This window comes from Schistocerca piceifrons, chromosome 2 (genome assembly GCF_021461385.2).
Source record: "Schistocerca piceifrons isolate TAMUIC-IGC-003096 chromosome 2, iqSchPice1.1, whole genome shotgun sequence".
In the NCBI taxonomy this organism is placed as follows: Eukaryota; Metazoa; Arthropoda; class Insecta; order Orthoptera; family Acrididae; genus Schistocerca; species Schistocerca piceifrons.
The window spans coordinates 1026643447-1026659675 of NC_060139.1; the positions used below are offsets into that span (position 1 = coordinate 1026643447).

General features: G+C 37.0%; 1 protein-coding gene across 1 annotated transcript in view; it reads left to right on the top strand.

Annotated features, from left to right (window-relative positions):
• Positions 1-16229, top strand: part of LOC124776088 — a 154802-nt gene that overhangs the window by 84441 nt on the left and 54132 nt on the right. The window contains exons 6-7 of the mRNA XM_047250929.1: positions 4717-4980; positions 6325-6552. Of these exons, the coding sequence (XP_047106885.1) occupies positions 4717-4980; positions 6325-6552 (492 nt within the window). The remainder of the gene's footprint in view (positions 1-4716; positions 4981-6324; positions 6553-16229) is intronic.

Sequence of the window (16229 nt, forward strand, 5' to 3'; positions counted from 1 at the left end):
GAGAGAGGGGAGAAGGGGGAGATTATGAGGCAGGTGGAAGGTGTGAAGGGGTAGTGGCCAGGTGGAAAAGGAAGAGGGTGAGACAGAGATGGTATGACAGAAGGCAAAGAGGGTATGGTCAGAAGGAGGGAGAAAGATGTGGTCAGAGAGAGGGTGGAGGAAATGGACAAAGAGAGGAAGGGAGGATGTGGTGGACAGACAGGAGGAGGAAGAGCTGAACACAGGGGGGGGGGGGGGGGGGATGTGTCAAAAGCACACACAGGCAGGGCCGTGGGGAATAGGCTAAAATATATTTATTGGGGCAGATAAAAAAATCTATTCACCAAGCAGCAACAGGAGGAAACGCATATTAAAATTATGGAAATGTGCAAGCTTTCAGAGCCAGTGGCTCTTCTGGCAGAAGGGGAAGGATGAAGGATAAGGGACTGGCAAGGTTAAGGAACAAGGGAGAGTTAACATAAAGGTTACTGAGAACCCTGGGTCAGGGGAGACCGGATAGTATGAGAAGGAAAGACTTAGACACACATGCACAGTTCTTGATTTGTAAAAAGGGGAGGCTCCTGTACTGTGGCCTTCTGGGAAGGGGAGGGGGGGAGTTCAAATTAGGACTTCTTAAAATGTTATTTCCGCATTTTAAAAGTCCTTGAATTGGTAAAAAATAAAATTGTGCCACACCACAACTCAAAATCTGCAGTTCGTTTCCACACTCCCCCCACCCCCTGAGTTACTGGTGCATACTTTGTGTGTGGGTGTGGGTGTGAGGGAGATAGAGGGTGAGAGAGACTGGTGTTTGCTGAGTCTGTAGATTTATACTTTCTGAAAGCATGCTGAGATGGTACGAGAAAGTCGTGTAAAAGAGCTGTTTGTCCAACAATGGTGTGACTGTTTATGCACTTTATTTTATTATTATTTTGAGCTTTTCCTCATTACAGAGGCTTATCTCCAACATAATAATTTACTTGGAAATTACAATACAAACAATAAACGTTGTTAAACTATATTCTCAAAATATTTCTCCAGGTGTTTCGATCTTGTGTGTCTTCTTCCTCTGCGCCCATTCTCCTCATTGTGTGCTGTACATTTTGGAGCCAGGTGGTCATAGGTCGTCGTCTTCTTCTTCTCCCCTCCGGTTCCCACTCCAGTATCAATTTTGGTATTTTGGTTTTCTCCATTCGTCGTACATACCCGTACCACTGTAATTTCTTCTTATCCATTATGTCATATATTCTTTCGTTTCCATTCTCCTTATTACTTCGGTGTTCCTTATCTTTTCTTTCCTGGAGATTCTTGCCGATCGTCTCCAAAAGTCCATTTCTAGAGCTTGTAATTTTTTAATGTGCTTCATGTTAATTGTCCAGGTCTCCGTTCCATACAGAACCACACTCTTTAATATGGATTTGTATATTAATTTTTTAGTTCTGCTCATTACATTCCTGCTCCATAAGACTGAGTTAAGCATCCCAGTGACCCTCCATCCGCTACTAATTCTTTTATTGTTTTCTGACTCTGATTTTCCCTCAATTTCTAAAATGGATCCCAAATAACAGAAAGTGTTTATCTTTTTGATTTTCTTTCCTTCAATGTATAGCTCATCTTAATCATTAGTCAAGTATTCTGTTTTTTGGTAATTAATATTCAAACCCCAAGTTTTATATGCTACTGCTAGTTGATTGCATTTACGAGACCATGTTCGAAGGCTAATATCTATATAGATTTTAAATAATGATGGTGACACGGGACAGCCCTGTAAAAGGCCTTTGCTTGTTCTAAATTTCTGTGAACGTTTATTACCAACTTTCACTTGGCAAATGTTATCTTTATACATCTGTTTTATTATTTTAATCAAGGAAGAGTTTATGTTTGCCATATGTAGTGCTCTCCAAAGTAATTTTCTTGGAACAGTATCATATGCTTTTTCTAGATCTATGAAAATTAATCCTATATTTTTTGATTTTTCCCTATGTTTCTCCAAAATCTGTTGTAATGTGAAAATATGGTCTACACATGATCTCCCAGCCGTGAATCCACATTGTTCTTCTTGGTTTCTAAAATTTTTTTCCAGTTTGTTTTTAATTACTTTCGCAAAAATTCTCATTAATGTGTTTGTAACACAAATTCCTCGATAGTTTGAACAAATTTTGCGATCCCCTTTCTTAAATATTGTATTAATGTAACCTAGCTTCATCTTGTTGGGTATTGAATCTCCATGTTTCATTTTGTTGAAGAGCTGTGTTATCAGTTTCACAATTTTGTCACCACCCTATTTCAGACATTCCAGATTGATATTGCCTGGTCCTGGTGATTTACCATTCTTTGCTGTTCTCAACGCCTGAAGTACTTCACTTTCTAAAATCTGGACCTCATCATCTTCATGTCCTTTATCTTCCCCTGTTCCTTCTTCTAGATATTCTCCTCTGCCCCCATTTAATAATTTTTGGAAGTACCGTATTTACTCGAATCTAAGCCGCACTTTTTTCCGGTTTTTGTAATCCAAAAAACCGTCTGCGGCTTAGAATCGAGTGCAAAGCATGTGGAAGTTCTGAAAAATGTCGGTAGGTGCCGCCGCCTGCCACAACTAACTTCTGCCGTCGAATATATGTAGCGCTACACAGGCATGGTTTGTAGGCACAAAGATTAATACTGGCCCCAAAACCTCTGCGTCAGTAAATAAATTTTTTTTAAAAAAAGGTGGAAGATGAGCTTTTTTTTCTCCGCCCCGACTTTCGACCACTGCATTTTCATAACATTATCCAACGAAGTAAATACAAACTCCGTATTGTTCATCTTCGGATGTAGCAGAATTTCAATGTACTACGAAAATCCGACTGGCAAGACTGTTTGGGATGTTTGTCAATATGGCCAACTCTACGTTCTGAAATTTTTCCTACCTGTGACAAGAGATGGTTGCTAATAGGAACTTTTATCAATTGTGAATCACATGCAGTATTCTCTTCACTATAAGAATAATATGAATATAAACATTTTGCCATGTTTTCTTTCGTGTTTGCTGCTATCTTATTTAAATCCTGCCTGCCTAATAAACTACGAAACTAGAGTGAGACAACAGCAAACGCGGAAGAATATACATATCATGTTTATATTCGTATTAAGTGACACAGTCAGAAATGAAGCACGGCAACTGACTAGATTTTCAAATCTAAGATGACTCTAATTTCTGTGCAGAATTTGATGTACTAAAGAAGCGGCCGCAAAGATTTTCAAACGGAGAAAAATTTTCGCCTAACTCTCGTTCAGAACGTGTTCTATCATACGCAGTCTATTATTTGGTTCTTGTTGATCATTGTCAAAGAAAGCAGCAGTGTAAGTAACAACAAATAGCAGTCTCTTGCCATTGTTTCGCTAATGAGACGATTCCTCTTTTTTTTTTTTTATTGTTAGCGGCACTAGCGCGCACAAAAGCAAGTCACGCCGCGAGCGGCGACAGTCCGTAAACACGCACTATCAGAATGCGACAAACAATGCATGACACAGTACAGTAATGCATTTTCAGCTTACAGTGACGTAAACACCTATAACAAAGAAAACGGCACTTATCAGATCGAAGCAAAATAAGCAAAAGGTTCAAACCAGACGAAGCACGTGAAAAAGGAAGGGTACCCGTATAAATACGGACGGAGCGCCTGACGCATGCTAAGCATGCGTCTTCCCCGCATGCTAGGCTTACGACTCGAACCAAACTACTGTAGCTGTATCGTCATTCATTCGACCTAAATTGTGTCTCATATTACAGTGGACCAACTTTGATTCGATTTGGACGTGCGGCCTAAAACTTTTCACTCCCCTTGAATTTCGAGTCTCAAATTTCAGTGCGGCTTAGATTCGGGAAATTTTTTTTCCTTTATTTCGAGTATCATTTTTCAGGTGCGGCTTAGATTCGAGTGCGGCTTAGATTCGAGTAAATACGGTACTCTTCCCAATCCTTTTTTGTTATCAGTTGGAATTAGTTTTGCTTTTTGTATTCTGTCGAAGCCCTTTCAATACTGACCATGCTTCTTTTGCTCTCCCAAATCCTAATTTGCTATTAACCTTGGCACATGTTCTTTCCCATGCTTCATTTTTTGCCATCCATATTTTTTTAATCACTTCATTCTTCTTTTCCTTGTATATTGATCTTGTTTCTTCTGATTTATCATTCAACCACTGAAGGAACGCATTTCGTTTTTCTCTAACGAGGACCTCTAGTTCCTCTGACCACCACTCTGCTGCACGGTTGTGGTTGCTATCTTTTATGCACTTACTAGCTGTATTATGTGATTCAATATTTCATCACCATTTGATTTCTTGGTCTTCAGTCTGTATGTAATTTTTCTTGGTTCATCGTCTGTGGGTAGTGTCAAGAATCTTTTTTTTAATTCGTTCGGGCCGTCTTCGGAACATGATGCTTGTGTTTTTGCTGTGCTGTTGTCTGCCATTTCTGGTGTTCTTGAAGTTGATATATAGTTTTTTTTTTTCCTGTTGGTTTACAATTGTCACATGTTGAGAAATTTTGTTCTGTTGTCTGTAATGTAATGAATGCTCCAGTCTAATCTCCAATAGAAAATTGTGTTTAAAAACAACTTTAGCATACACTTTGGACTATTGTATTTTCAGTCCAGCTGAGAAATAGTATTTTTGAGTTACACAAATGCTGGTATTTGCTCGGACTTTGGTATGTTTTACTTAGTTTTGAAATTTAAATAACATATTTCTTTTCAGTTCCATGATGCTCAGAGAAAATGAACAGATAACAGTTAAAACTAAAGGTACTCAAGTCAGTTACCCTAATAGACAGAACTGTGGATTTGAAGAGAAAAATGCAATTGAAAAAGCATATCAGAATGCAAGAGGGCAAAATGAAGCATGGACTTCTCTAAAATGTGATGCAACTCCCTCTCAAGTTCTGCAGAAGCCAAGAGGAGTTGAGAGACACTCATATTCATCAGTAAGAAATGTGACATCAGAGGTATCCTCAGAGACCAGGTGAGTGACAAATATTCTTTTCTGAGTATAAATTACGTTCTGTTTCTTGACCCAGTGATCTATATTGTATCAGAAGGAAGAACACACACACAAAATGCCAGGAGAATATTCCTAAACAAAATTGAGATTATTAGTCATTGTAAATGTCACAGCTATCACATATGACCATTTGAAAGGGTTACACTTTTTTCCAGAAAGACTGGCAATAGATAGAAAGATACCGAAGCTTCTTTTGTGATGTATTGGCAGAATTGTTAGAGAGTGTTTCATTCCACAAACAGATGTGATATATGCATGTTCATTCCCTTCATAATGTGCAACAGTGCTTAGAAGGTGATTGTGGCTGAACAGTAGGTCAGTGAACACAACCCACTGTAGACTTCTGCAGCTACATGCCAAGTATTTTATTTGTGCATCTCCACTGAATGGTGTAGATGATATGTGATCACAGACTGCTCATGCATTTGATACAAAATATCATACACCTGAAGATCGGGCATGATTGGTGGAATTTCAGACAGACGCTTTGCAACATGAGCATGAAAGGTATACAGTATGGAAATCTTTTGTGTGTATCTATTTCAGAAACAGAAGGGTCACAGGCCATATTTTAATACCAACATTTGTTCATTTCTTAATCCCAGGGACATCTCCTGAAGTTTGTACCATTACAGGCACACTCAGTTATTTGGTGAGATACATTATCAACCTGAAAATCAGTTTGTAATTATTTCTTTTATTGTTTTAGCATTAAACCGATTTAAATTATATCCCAATGGAAAATCCAGGATGTAATAGAACAATATTATGAAAAGGATAGTTGCTACTTACTATATAGCGGAGATGATGAGTCGCAGATAGGCACAAGTAAAAGATTGTCAGAAAATGAGCTTTTGGCCAACAAGGCCTTCGTTGGAGATAGAACACACACACACACACACACACACACACACACACACACACACACACACATGACCGCAGTCTCTGGCTGCTGAGGCCTCAGTTGTATTTGCACATATATATGTTTAGAATTACAAAAAAATTAAGTCAGATATGCACACTGTCGTTGTTTTGTGACGAAAAGATCAATTTCTAGCTGCAGCCCACTTCAGATGGCAGTATGAATCATTAACACTGACCATTTACTATACTTGTAGAATGATTTTTATATGAACGTAAAACAAAGAGTGTGTTCTAAATTGTTAAAATTCTTGTAGACAAATAGAGGTTTTTATTTTTGAAATGCAGATATATTTTAATTGAAATTTTCAGCAATTATTTCAGAATGCCTTGACATTTGTGTATTAAACTCATGAGGAAAATATTCACGATTATTTTGGTTAGTGCCAGATACGCAGACCGCAGAGAATCGCAGAACCATTTACCAGAACCAAAGATTGCTAACCTCAGAAGAGGATTGGTTCAACAACCAATGAAAAATGGCTGTGAAATTCAATACCATAATGAAGCCAAAACCATGTTTATGGGTGTTCCAAATTCAGAATTAACACACCAGAAACAAATACAAACTGCTGAGATCAAGCAAGCTGAAAATCTCGTCAAAGTAAACAGGTGTGTTTCTTCTTTTTGTGTGATACAGTACAGAGCATAAAAGTTCTTTGCATTTCCAGTTTATTAGTTTCTGTACTAATATTAGATTTTAGTTAAGACCAGATTTGAGATGTTCCATCTGATTAAATGCAGAGCACAACTTATTCAGTGATTGAGTCACTGTTTCTGTAGCATCAAGAAGTTGGATGCATTGGTTTGCAGCTGTGCAGCAACAGTAGGCTATTTTCCTATGTTAAAAATATGGTTCGGATTTCTGTTACTCTTATTGATAACAACATTTAAATAGCATTTACGGTCAGTGTTCTCACAAAATATCTGTTATTTTTATGTAATTAAAGATTAAAAATCATAAATTATCAAGATCTGGCCGCTTCATTGAAAACGCTCTAATTGGCTGATGCTCTGGTCACGTCACAGGCTAGGAGTAAGATGAAGCTGTATATGTCTTATACGAGCGTTAGCTGAAGTTACGAGGCTTTAACATAGTTTATCTATTTAGTGATGGAAAACACAATTACAACTTTTAAGTAACAATAGAAACAAATTTTGATAGTGGAACCCTTGTGAAAGTTGATGCGTTTATGCTCCACCCATTTTGCAACATCATTAAACTCTCTCAGAACTACGGAATTATAGAACATTTGCAAATAGGTCTGTATATTATAACTAGATTGTTGGCTATCAGTCAGAAGCTATCACCCAATGCACAATAAAATTATTCTGGAAAAAACATAGTGCAGGTTTCCTCTGTAGAAGACACTCAGTAGACAACCTGTTTCTAGCAAGCGTTTGGGTGGTGCAACGGATAATGCGTTCGAGTCACGGGAGGGTGATATATTTTTAAAGATTTTACTTGAAATGTGAAAATAGCGTTAGCAGGAACTGATTGTAGCAGCTGTTTAAATTGTGGGATGTATTACATATAGCTTCACATTAGTCTTAGTCTGAGAAATGGACGACGAAGAGTAAATGTATTTACTGTGTGAACAAACAATTCACTTTTTAGGAAAGTGAAGATATCACCATATCTCCACAGTATAATGAGGGATAGGACCATGTGGTTATACGGAGAGGTATAAAATGTGTACAACATGCAGGTGACATAAATGTAAAGGCTGAGATGTTTGTAAGTGTAAACTAATGCTGGCGTCTGAAACAGACTTACTTCATGTTTATGTAAGATGATGAAACTGCAAAAGTTTAAACACTATGGGTCATAGCTGGACAGTACAAAGATAAAACATTGTTTCTCATAAAGGAAAACGTGTGTGATCACATTAACTAGAAAATATCTCTTTGAACGTAAAGCATGTGAACAGCGATTGCAAATTTAAGCACACGTAAACAGCAGGGAAAAATCAGTAATATTCTGCATTTGATCAGTGAGATGAAGATCTGTGATTGTGATTTGGTTAACATGCGAGAGAACTGTCGAGTTGTTTTACAAATAAGTTAGATTCGTGCCAGTGACAACTGAGTTACTGACCAATTGAGGGTTAGGTGGCTAAAACGACAATTTTTCTTTAGGAGTTTAATTTCTTTGAATGACACTGTCCTTTGTAACAGTTGGAGAGCATATCTTGGAGGTAAGTTAATGTTAACTTCATCGTGCAACACATTTTTAAGTTAGTGACCATGTGCATTGATGTGGTGGCAATTTGCTGGTACAGTGCAGCCACATTTTGTGCATCTTCTCATTCTTTGAAACATGCAAAAATACTTTTCAAGAGTTTTATAGATGTATTTGTACAGTGTGATACTACGTATCATTTGTAACCCATGTTCTGAAACGTGAATTCCATAACAAGACATCACCGTCTTTAGCATTATGACAGTAGGCGCAGCGAGCTAGCCAGTGATGTCACAGGCATCATGTGACTCGAGTGGAGCATTTTAGCAGGTGCTCAAATTATTTGAATTTAATTTCTGTTTTTATATAAGAATTCTGAAATTCAGGAGGAAAAAATGCATGTTAGGAGCAGAAAATGACATAATTAATCATTTTAGACAGTTTCCAGAAAACAGTCAAATACCCTATTATTAGTTTCAGCAAGACATGCTGAACCCCTTACCATTTATATGTGTACTGAAAAGCGTTGGAGGTTGCCTTACAGATGCGACATTTTTCTTGATTTCTTCTAAATTCTTCTGAATGACAGTGCTTGATATTTGTTTGTTAGTTACAAGAGAAATTCAAAATGTTCCCTACCTAACACAGAAAAGACATGTTTATTCAAAAGATACTGTCTTTTTTATTATTTTTTCGTCATAGCTACTTTTTTACAGCAGTGACCTAAGCTATGGTGGAGGCTGTTATCATGATCAAAGAGAACTTTCTCCATTTTAACATGTGGGTATTTAGCCTGCCTAGCACATTTCACGTTTTTGAGTTGTGAAAGTGGTGATTCTGCCTTTTGTGAGGTAGTGCTTGAGTATCCCAGAAAACTGCAGCTATGAATCTTCCTGCAGATCTAACTGTTTTGGCTTTCTTTGATGGGCCTCCACCTTTTCGTCATCCACCATTAAAGTGTTTGCATATTTTTTGAGCACTAGTATAATGTGAGCTAAATTTAGAACATAGCACTCTAGCAGCAGCATCTGGTGACTGCAGGAATGGTGTTATGTTACGTGCTGTATATATGACCGTAGATGGACCGACCCTGTTGTGAATGAATGTGGGTGGATTGGCTACTGCCTGGAAACAATTGAAAGCTGTGTTAGCCATGGTTAACAGACTTCAGTTTGGAAGCTGTGTTGGCCACGGTTTATTTATTTATTTATCCTGTGGATCACATATTGTACAAAGTACACATGATATAGGACAAGTCATTTTTCTTAACAAATATGTAGTTTGGAGAAAAAAAATAGGCAATGGACTGCCATTTAAAAAAATGTACACAAAATTGTTCATTGATGAATATAGTAACTTCACATACAGAGAATACAAACAATTTACATGGGGAACTAAGAAACATGTAGGCAATGTAGTGCTACTTTAAATTTACACAAATAATCACTGAGATTACAGAATAGTGAAAATGTCAACTGGAAACACGAGAGAAGGACAATGTCATTTAAAAACTACATTAAACATGAAATTAACATTGAGATTTCACAGACAATTAAGTTTTAATACTAAGAGAATGTGTACTTGTACATTCAAAAGCGAGTTGAAAAATTTTGGGAAGTGAAACTGAAACATAGTTGTGTATAGTAGAAATTAGGTTATTATTTTGCCTACAGAATGTTTTACTCTAATCACAGTATTTTACAAAGGAACTTTATAATTTTTCATTTCCAGGAATTCTTGTACTGAATAGAAACTGTGCTTTGTCAGAAATGCCTTTAGTTTATTTTTAAATATTGGATCTGGAGCAGTTTTTATTTGTTCTGAAATTTTATTGTGTAATACGACACCCAGATGAGTTATATATTTTTGGTATGATAATGTCCTTGAAAAAATTTGATGGATATTAGATTGCCCTCTGGTATAATGAGCATGTATATCATTGTTTCGGATTAATTTGCCTGTTCTTGAGAGGTATTCCCTGGTGAATAGGATTGTTTCTTGAATGAATAGGGATGGGATGCTTAGAACATTAAGTTTTATAAATTGACATTTACAGGATTCCAGCTTTTTGAGGCCACAGATTATCCTCAGTGCTCTTTTTTGTAGTTTAAATATATTTGTGCTGTGAGTTGAATTTCCCCAAAAGATGATTCCATAGCAGAGCAATGAGTGGAACTGCGCATGGTATGCTTGCATTAGTGTGGATTTACTTGTAGTAGATTTTAGTATTCTTAGTCCATAGCACAATGATGAGAGTTTCTTTGATAAGTTGTTTATATGTGTGTCCCATTTTAAATATTGTTGGACCCATAGACCCAAAAATTTTGTTGCATTTACATTTTCAATTTTATCGTTATTTAACTTTACTTGGATAGTTTTTTTGACTGGATGTGGGAATTAGATGGTAGTTGATACATACAGTTTTCCCACTATTAACAATTAGGCCATTTTTGTTAAATCACTCAGAGAGTTTTTCCATAGAGTTATCAGATATTGTCTGAAGGGATTCAGGGCTAGATCCAGTCAACACTATGCTTGTATCATCAGCAAACAGGATAGTTTTTTGTGGGCTCATACGTTCAACAAGATCATCTATGTAAATGAGGAAAAGTAATGCCCTAGAACAGAACCCTGGGGAACACCATATCTTATTGTTCTTTCCTCTGAGAGGAAAACTGTGTTATTTATTTTATTCTGTACATTATTATCGTATTGAAGTGATACCTTCTGTCTGCGGTTTTGTAGGTAAGAGCATAGCCAGTTGTGAGCCACACCTCTTATTCCTCTTCTTTCCAATTTAGCAAGCAGTATTTTATGATCTAGTATGTCAAAGGCTTTAGAGAGATCTAAGAAGATACCTGCAGCTATATTATGTTGGTCAATTGATTTCAGTATGTGGTCCAACAGTTCAAAAATTGCTGTCTGGGTGGATTAAAGAATTACTAAAACCATGTTGTTGAATGCTGATTGGTGCGTGGTTTTTTATGAAATTTATAAGCCTGTCATAAAAAAGTTTTTCCAGGATTTTTGAAAAGATGCTTAATATGGATAATGGTCTATAATTGGATACTAAATCAGGGAACCTTTCTTTAGTAATGGTGAGACTTTAGCTATTTTGAGAGCATCTGGAGAAATGCCAGTTTTTAATGATTGGTTGTAGATGGTTGATAATGGCTTTACTATATGGGGAGCACACACCTTTAATATGAGGTCAGGTACTTCATCATAGCCGCTAGAGATTTTATTGCGTAACAATTTTATTATGTCATAATTTCATCAGGGTTTGTTTCATAAACAAACATTGTAGCATTAGTGCTGTTTGAGGTATTGCAGTTTGCCTGAATGAGATCTTCTGCTAGTGAGGTGAAATATTCATTGAACTTGTTTACAACTGTGTATGGATCTGTGACCTTAGAGTCATTAAGTGTTAGAGAAATGTTTTCCTTTTTAGGTGTTGAACTACAAGTTTCTTTTTTAATAACTTTCCACATAGCTTTCATTTTGTTTGAAGAGTTTCTTATGAAATTGTCATTCCATAAAAGTTTTGCCTGTCTAATCACTCTAAGATAAGTTTTTTTGTAGGCTTTACAATAGTCAGAAAATTCTTCAGTGACTATGTATTTTTTGGAGCAATATTGGAGAAATCTGTTTCTCTCCCTAGAAATTTTGATTCCTTTTGTTACCCACGACTTTCTATTTTGATTGCTTGAAGTTTTTGTTTCAAAAGGAAATGCTGTATTAAAGTAATAAAGGAAGGTGTTATGGAAGCTTAAGAACATATTATCAACAGTTGTTTGCATGTAAACACTGTCCCAATTTTCCTTAGCTAATAGGAAGTTAAAAATCCTAATATTGCCATCTGAAAAGTTTCTTCTTTGAAATACTTTTTTGGGGCTGATTTTACTATTTTCCATGTCAACACTCAGTAGCTGAGCATCATGGTCACTGTATCCCATGCTCAGTACTTCGCCAGTGAATTTGTAACCAGTATCAGTTATGAAGATTTGATCAATTATTGAATCAGTATGCTCTGTTGATCTTGTTGGAGAGTGTATTGTGGGGATCATATTAAAGGATTTGGTCATGTTTAACAAATCAAGTTTAGCATTACTGTTTTTTGATAAATCAATGTTAAAATCGCCACAAAGTATTATTCTCATGTTTAATGAGCTGACACTATTCAGCAGAACTTCTAATTTGGTCATAAAATTTGGAATATTACTACTTGGTGCTCTGTATACATTTATAATTATATAGTTTAGTTCAGGCAGCTTAACCATAGAAACCTCAAATTCCTTATCTTCAGATAATGCAATCTGTTCATTTAGGCCTACCTCACTGAATTTTATCTGGTCCTTTACAAATATAGCGGTACCGCCATGTGTGGAGAAATTCCTACAATAGAAGCTTGTTAATGAGTATCTTGGAATAGAGGTTGACTGAATTTCTTCTTTAGACAGCCAGTGTTCGGTAATACGTATTACATCTGGATTTATTTGAGACTGAAGTAACACTTCCAGCATTTGAATCTTATTTCTGAATGACTGGACATTATGGTGTAATACAAGAAATGATGAACTTTGTGACTTTTCAGTTAAGGGTTTAATTAATTTCTTTTCTAAAGATATTTCTGACACAGCACTTACCCTAAAAAATTGGCCGAGATTTTATTTTTGTGTGTGGTTTCTTGCACGCAATTTTCAGTAGCAGAGATGGTTTTGAGTGGTTGACACAGTTCTGCTTCCATCAAAGCTTCTGTTTTTGGCCTAAACCATTTTGTAATTTGTGGTTGTTTGGCTTCGATTGCTGCCTTTGCCTGAGGTGACTTAGTCGCACCTTAGACAAATGTTTTGGCCCATCTGGTGCCTGTAGTGTTGCCTGGGATCCCTGATGCCGAAGTGCCTCCCAATACAATTGACCTGGTTAGTTGGCACTCACCTGAGTGTGAGTGGTAGACAGTGGCAGCATCAGCAATCTCTGGGTGGATGTCCTCTTACACCTTAAAATCATATTTGAAGCCTGGCCTACTGCTGAAAGAATGTCTGAAACAGCAATGCACGTTAAATCTGTTGGGACTGGAGCCGATCCTCCTTAACTATCCTAAGAAGCTCAGAGAAAGTGATTGCTGGTCATTGTAACTTCATTGTTATACAGTTGATAGAATTACTTCGCGAAACAGCAGGCGAGAAAGGAAGGAAGGCCAGTGTCCACTCCTTTCATTCCAGGGGGTTTTGTTCGAGACTTGGAAGAAACTCTGCTGGCAGCTGTTGATGCACTGAACACAGCCAGCTGCAAATGGTTTCTCGTGTTGCCTTGATTGATGCCTTCTGCCTATGTTCACAGGCCATCCTTGGTTTCTAAGGTAGCTGGCTGCATTGGTGAAGCCAGCTCACCTCATCTGCATGGTGGAAGCTGAGCTAGCATTTTGCACCATTGCTCCTAGAACTGATCACAGTTCTTTGGTGCAGGACAACGTTAAAGACATAAACCAGAGGGTCAGATGATTTTGTGATGACTTTGGATGCAGATTTCTTGACCTCTGCTATTGGGTGAAGAATTATAGGACTCCTCTTAAGAAATTAGGCATACACTACCCAGTGGGCAGTAGATACCAGTATCAAAGTTAGTGCTGTGTTCCTTGACATCAGGAAATAGTTCAGTACAGTTCAGCGCTGTTACCTTATGAACGAAATTCAAAAGTGTGCAGAATATCAGATTGTGATTGGATAGGAGAGTTACGAGCAAACAGAATACATGAAGCCACCCTTAATGGAAGGAAATCTTCAGGTGTAAAAGTAAATTCATTGTACAGTATTATGAGAAGGAAAGTCGCTACTCATCATACAGCAGAGACGCTGAGTTACAGATAGGCACAACAAAAAGACTCTCACAATTAAAGCTTTCAACCATTGGCCTTCGTCACACACACACACGACTTGAGTCTCAGGCAACTGAAACCTCACTGTCGTGTGTGTTAGTTGCGTTAGCGTGTGTGTGTGTGTGTGTGTGTGTGTGTGTGTGTGTGTGTGTGTGTGTGTGTATCTATTGTTGAGGAAGGTCAATGGGTGAAAGCTTTAATTGTGAGAGTCTTTTTGTTGTGCCTATCTGCGACTCAGCATCTCTGCTGTATGGTTAGTAGCAACTTTCCTTCACATAATATTGTTACATTCCATCCTGGATTTTCCATTATTAAATGCATTGTACCTGAGATAGTACTACAGGACAATTAATTTTCACACTATATAGAGCAGAATTTTCACAGTACGTATGGTGTGTCCCTGGAACAACAGGGAAATCCCAGAAAAATTTTTTGTCCTAGAGAAAACTAGCAAAAACCTGAAAATATTTAAGAATTCTGGGAATAATGAAAATGAATGCTTCAAAATCAGCTGCAATAAGGTTATGTATTTCTTTAATTATTTTACACAACAAGCACGTTTCAGCTTACTGCCATTATGAAGTTACCTGCGAAAATAAAATGGGTAAGATGGTCTCTATGTCAATTGTGGCTGTTTTCTGTTTACAATTACACTTATAATGTAGTTATCAGTTCCAAAATTTTGTCTTTTTTGCTTTCTTTTTCCTCCCTTTTTTTATTGTGCAGTGATGTTTTTGAATATTTTCATTTTTGGAAATGTTTTCTTTACTACTTTGGACAATAATGTGGTTTGAGATGAATTAGTAAACTTGCCCTATATAAGTGAATCCTTTGTCGATTCCAAGGTATGCAAGTTCTGCGTTCTTATAGTGTGTGTTCGCAGTGGTTTCTTTCAGTGTTTCCATTGCTTCTTTCCTCTCTGAACTACCATGAAAAAGAAACAATTTCTTTATTGCAGCAGTACAGAAAGTAACAGCGGAATAGAAATACTACAACACACTGCTGCACGTAATTATTGCAAAGAGGTTGAAAAATAATGAATTGTGGAATCAGTATCTACAATTGTCATGTATTAACATGTTATTTACCATGGAAAGCATGTAACGTATAACTAGAATGTATGTGTATAGCTCAGTTGTAGTTAATGTTTCCAAACATTCCATGGTTCATTATGCATATTGTTTTGCATATATAGGTCAATTCTAGTTACCAATTTCCACCATTCTATGGTTGAATAGTTGGAACTGGTAAGTAATTTCCACCATTCTATGGTTGAATAGTTGGAACTGGTAAGTAGAACCTACTTCCTATGTATCTCAATTCTAGTCACCAATTCCAACCATTCTTTGTTCATAACGTAGGATGTTTTTGCTGTAGGTTTGTGCCCTGAAATGTGATGAGATTTCAGTAGTACTGCTTGCTCCATGAACTACCATGAAGAAGTTATTATTGGAATCGATAACTAGAATTGACTACCTATATAGGTCAATTCTAGTTACCAATTCCACCTAATCGATTAATAACTAATCAGATAGTTTTTACAGCAGTTTTGTCAAATGTAATAAGAGTAATGCACTTGTAATTGTTCTCTGAACTACCGCAACAGTTGCTAATATTGGAATCAGTAACTAGAATTGACCTCATATGTAGGTCAGTTCTAGTTACCAATTCCAACTATTTGATGATTCATTAATCAGATAGTTTTTCCAGGATGTGTATTAAATATAGTACCATTTCTACACTCGTAACTGCTCTCTGTACTTCTGCGAAAAATTTATAAATATCGCAATCAATATCTAGAATTGACCTCGTATATAGGTCAGTTCTAGTTAATCAATTCCATTCCAATATTTGTTTTCTTCTTCTCTCTCTCTCTCTCTCTCTCTCTCTCTCTCTCTCTCTCTCTCTCTCTCTCTCTCTCCCCCCCCCCCCCCACCCACCGACCCACCCACCCCCCCACCCCCACCCCCACACCCCGCAGGTGTCGATTTCTCTATATTTGATATTAGTAATTCGTATTTGTTATCATTTGCTTTATTTTTCTGTTCTGTTGTAATTTAGTTTCTCCCTGCCAAAACTCTCAACTTCCCTGGACTTCTCCCATTTGAACAAATAAGTACTATTAAAATTAATACAGTGTGTTTCCACCATACACTAACTGTAAGGCAGTTTAACACTTCTAATACTGAGTATTTTTTGTTACACTGAGTACCATTGGGGTCTTTAGTG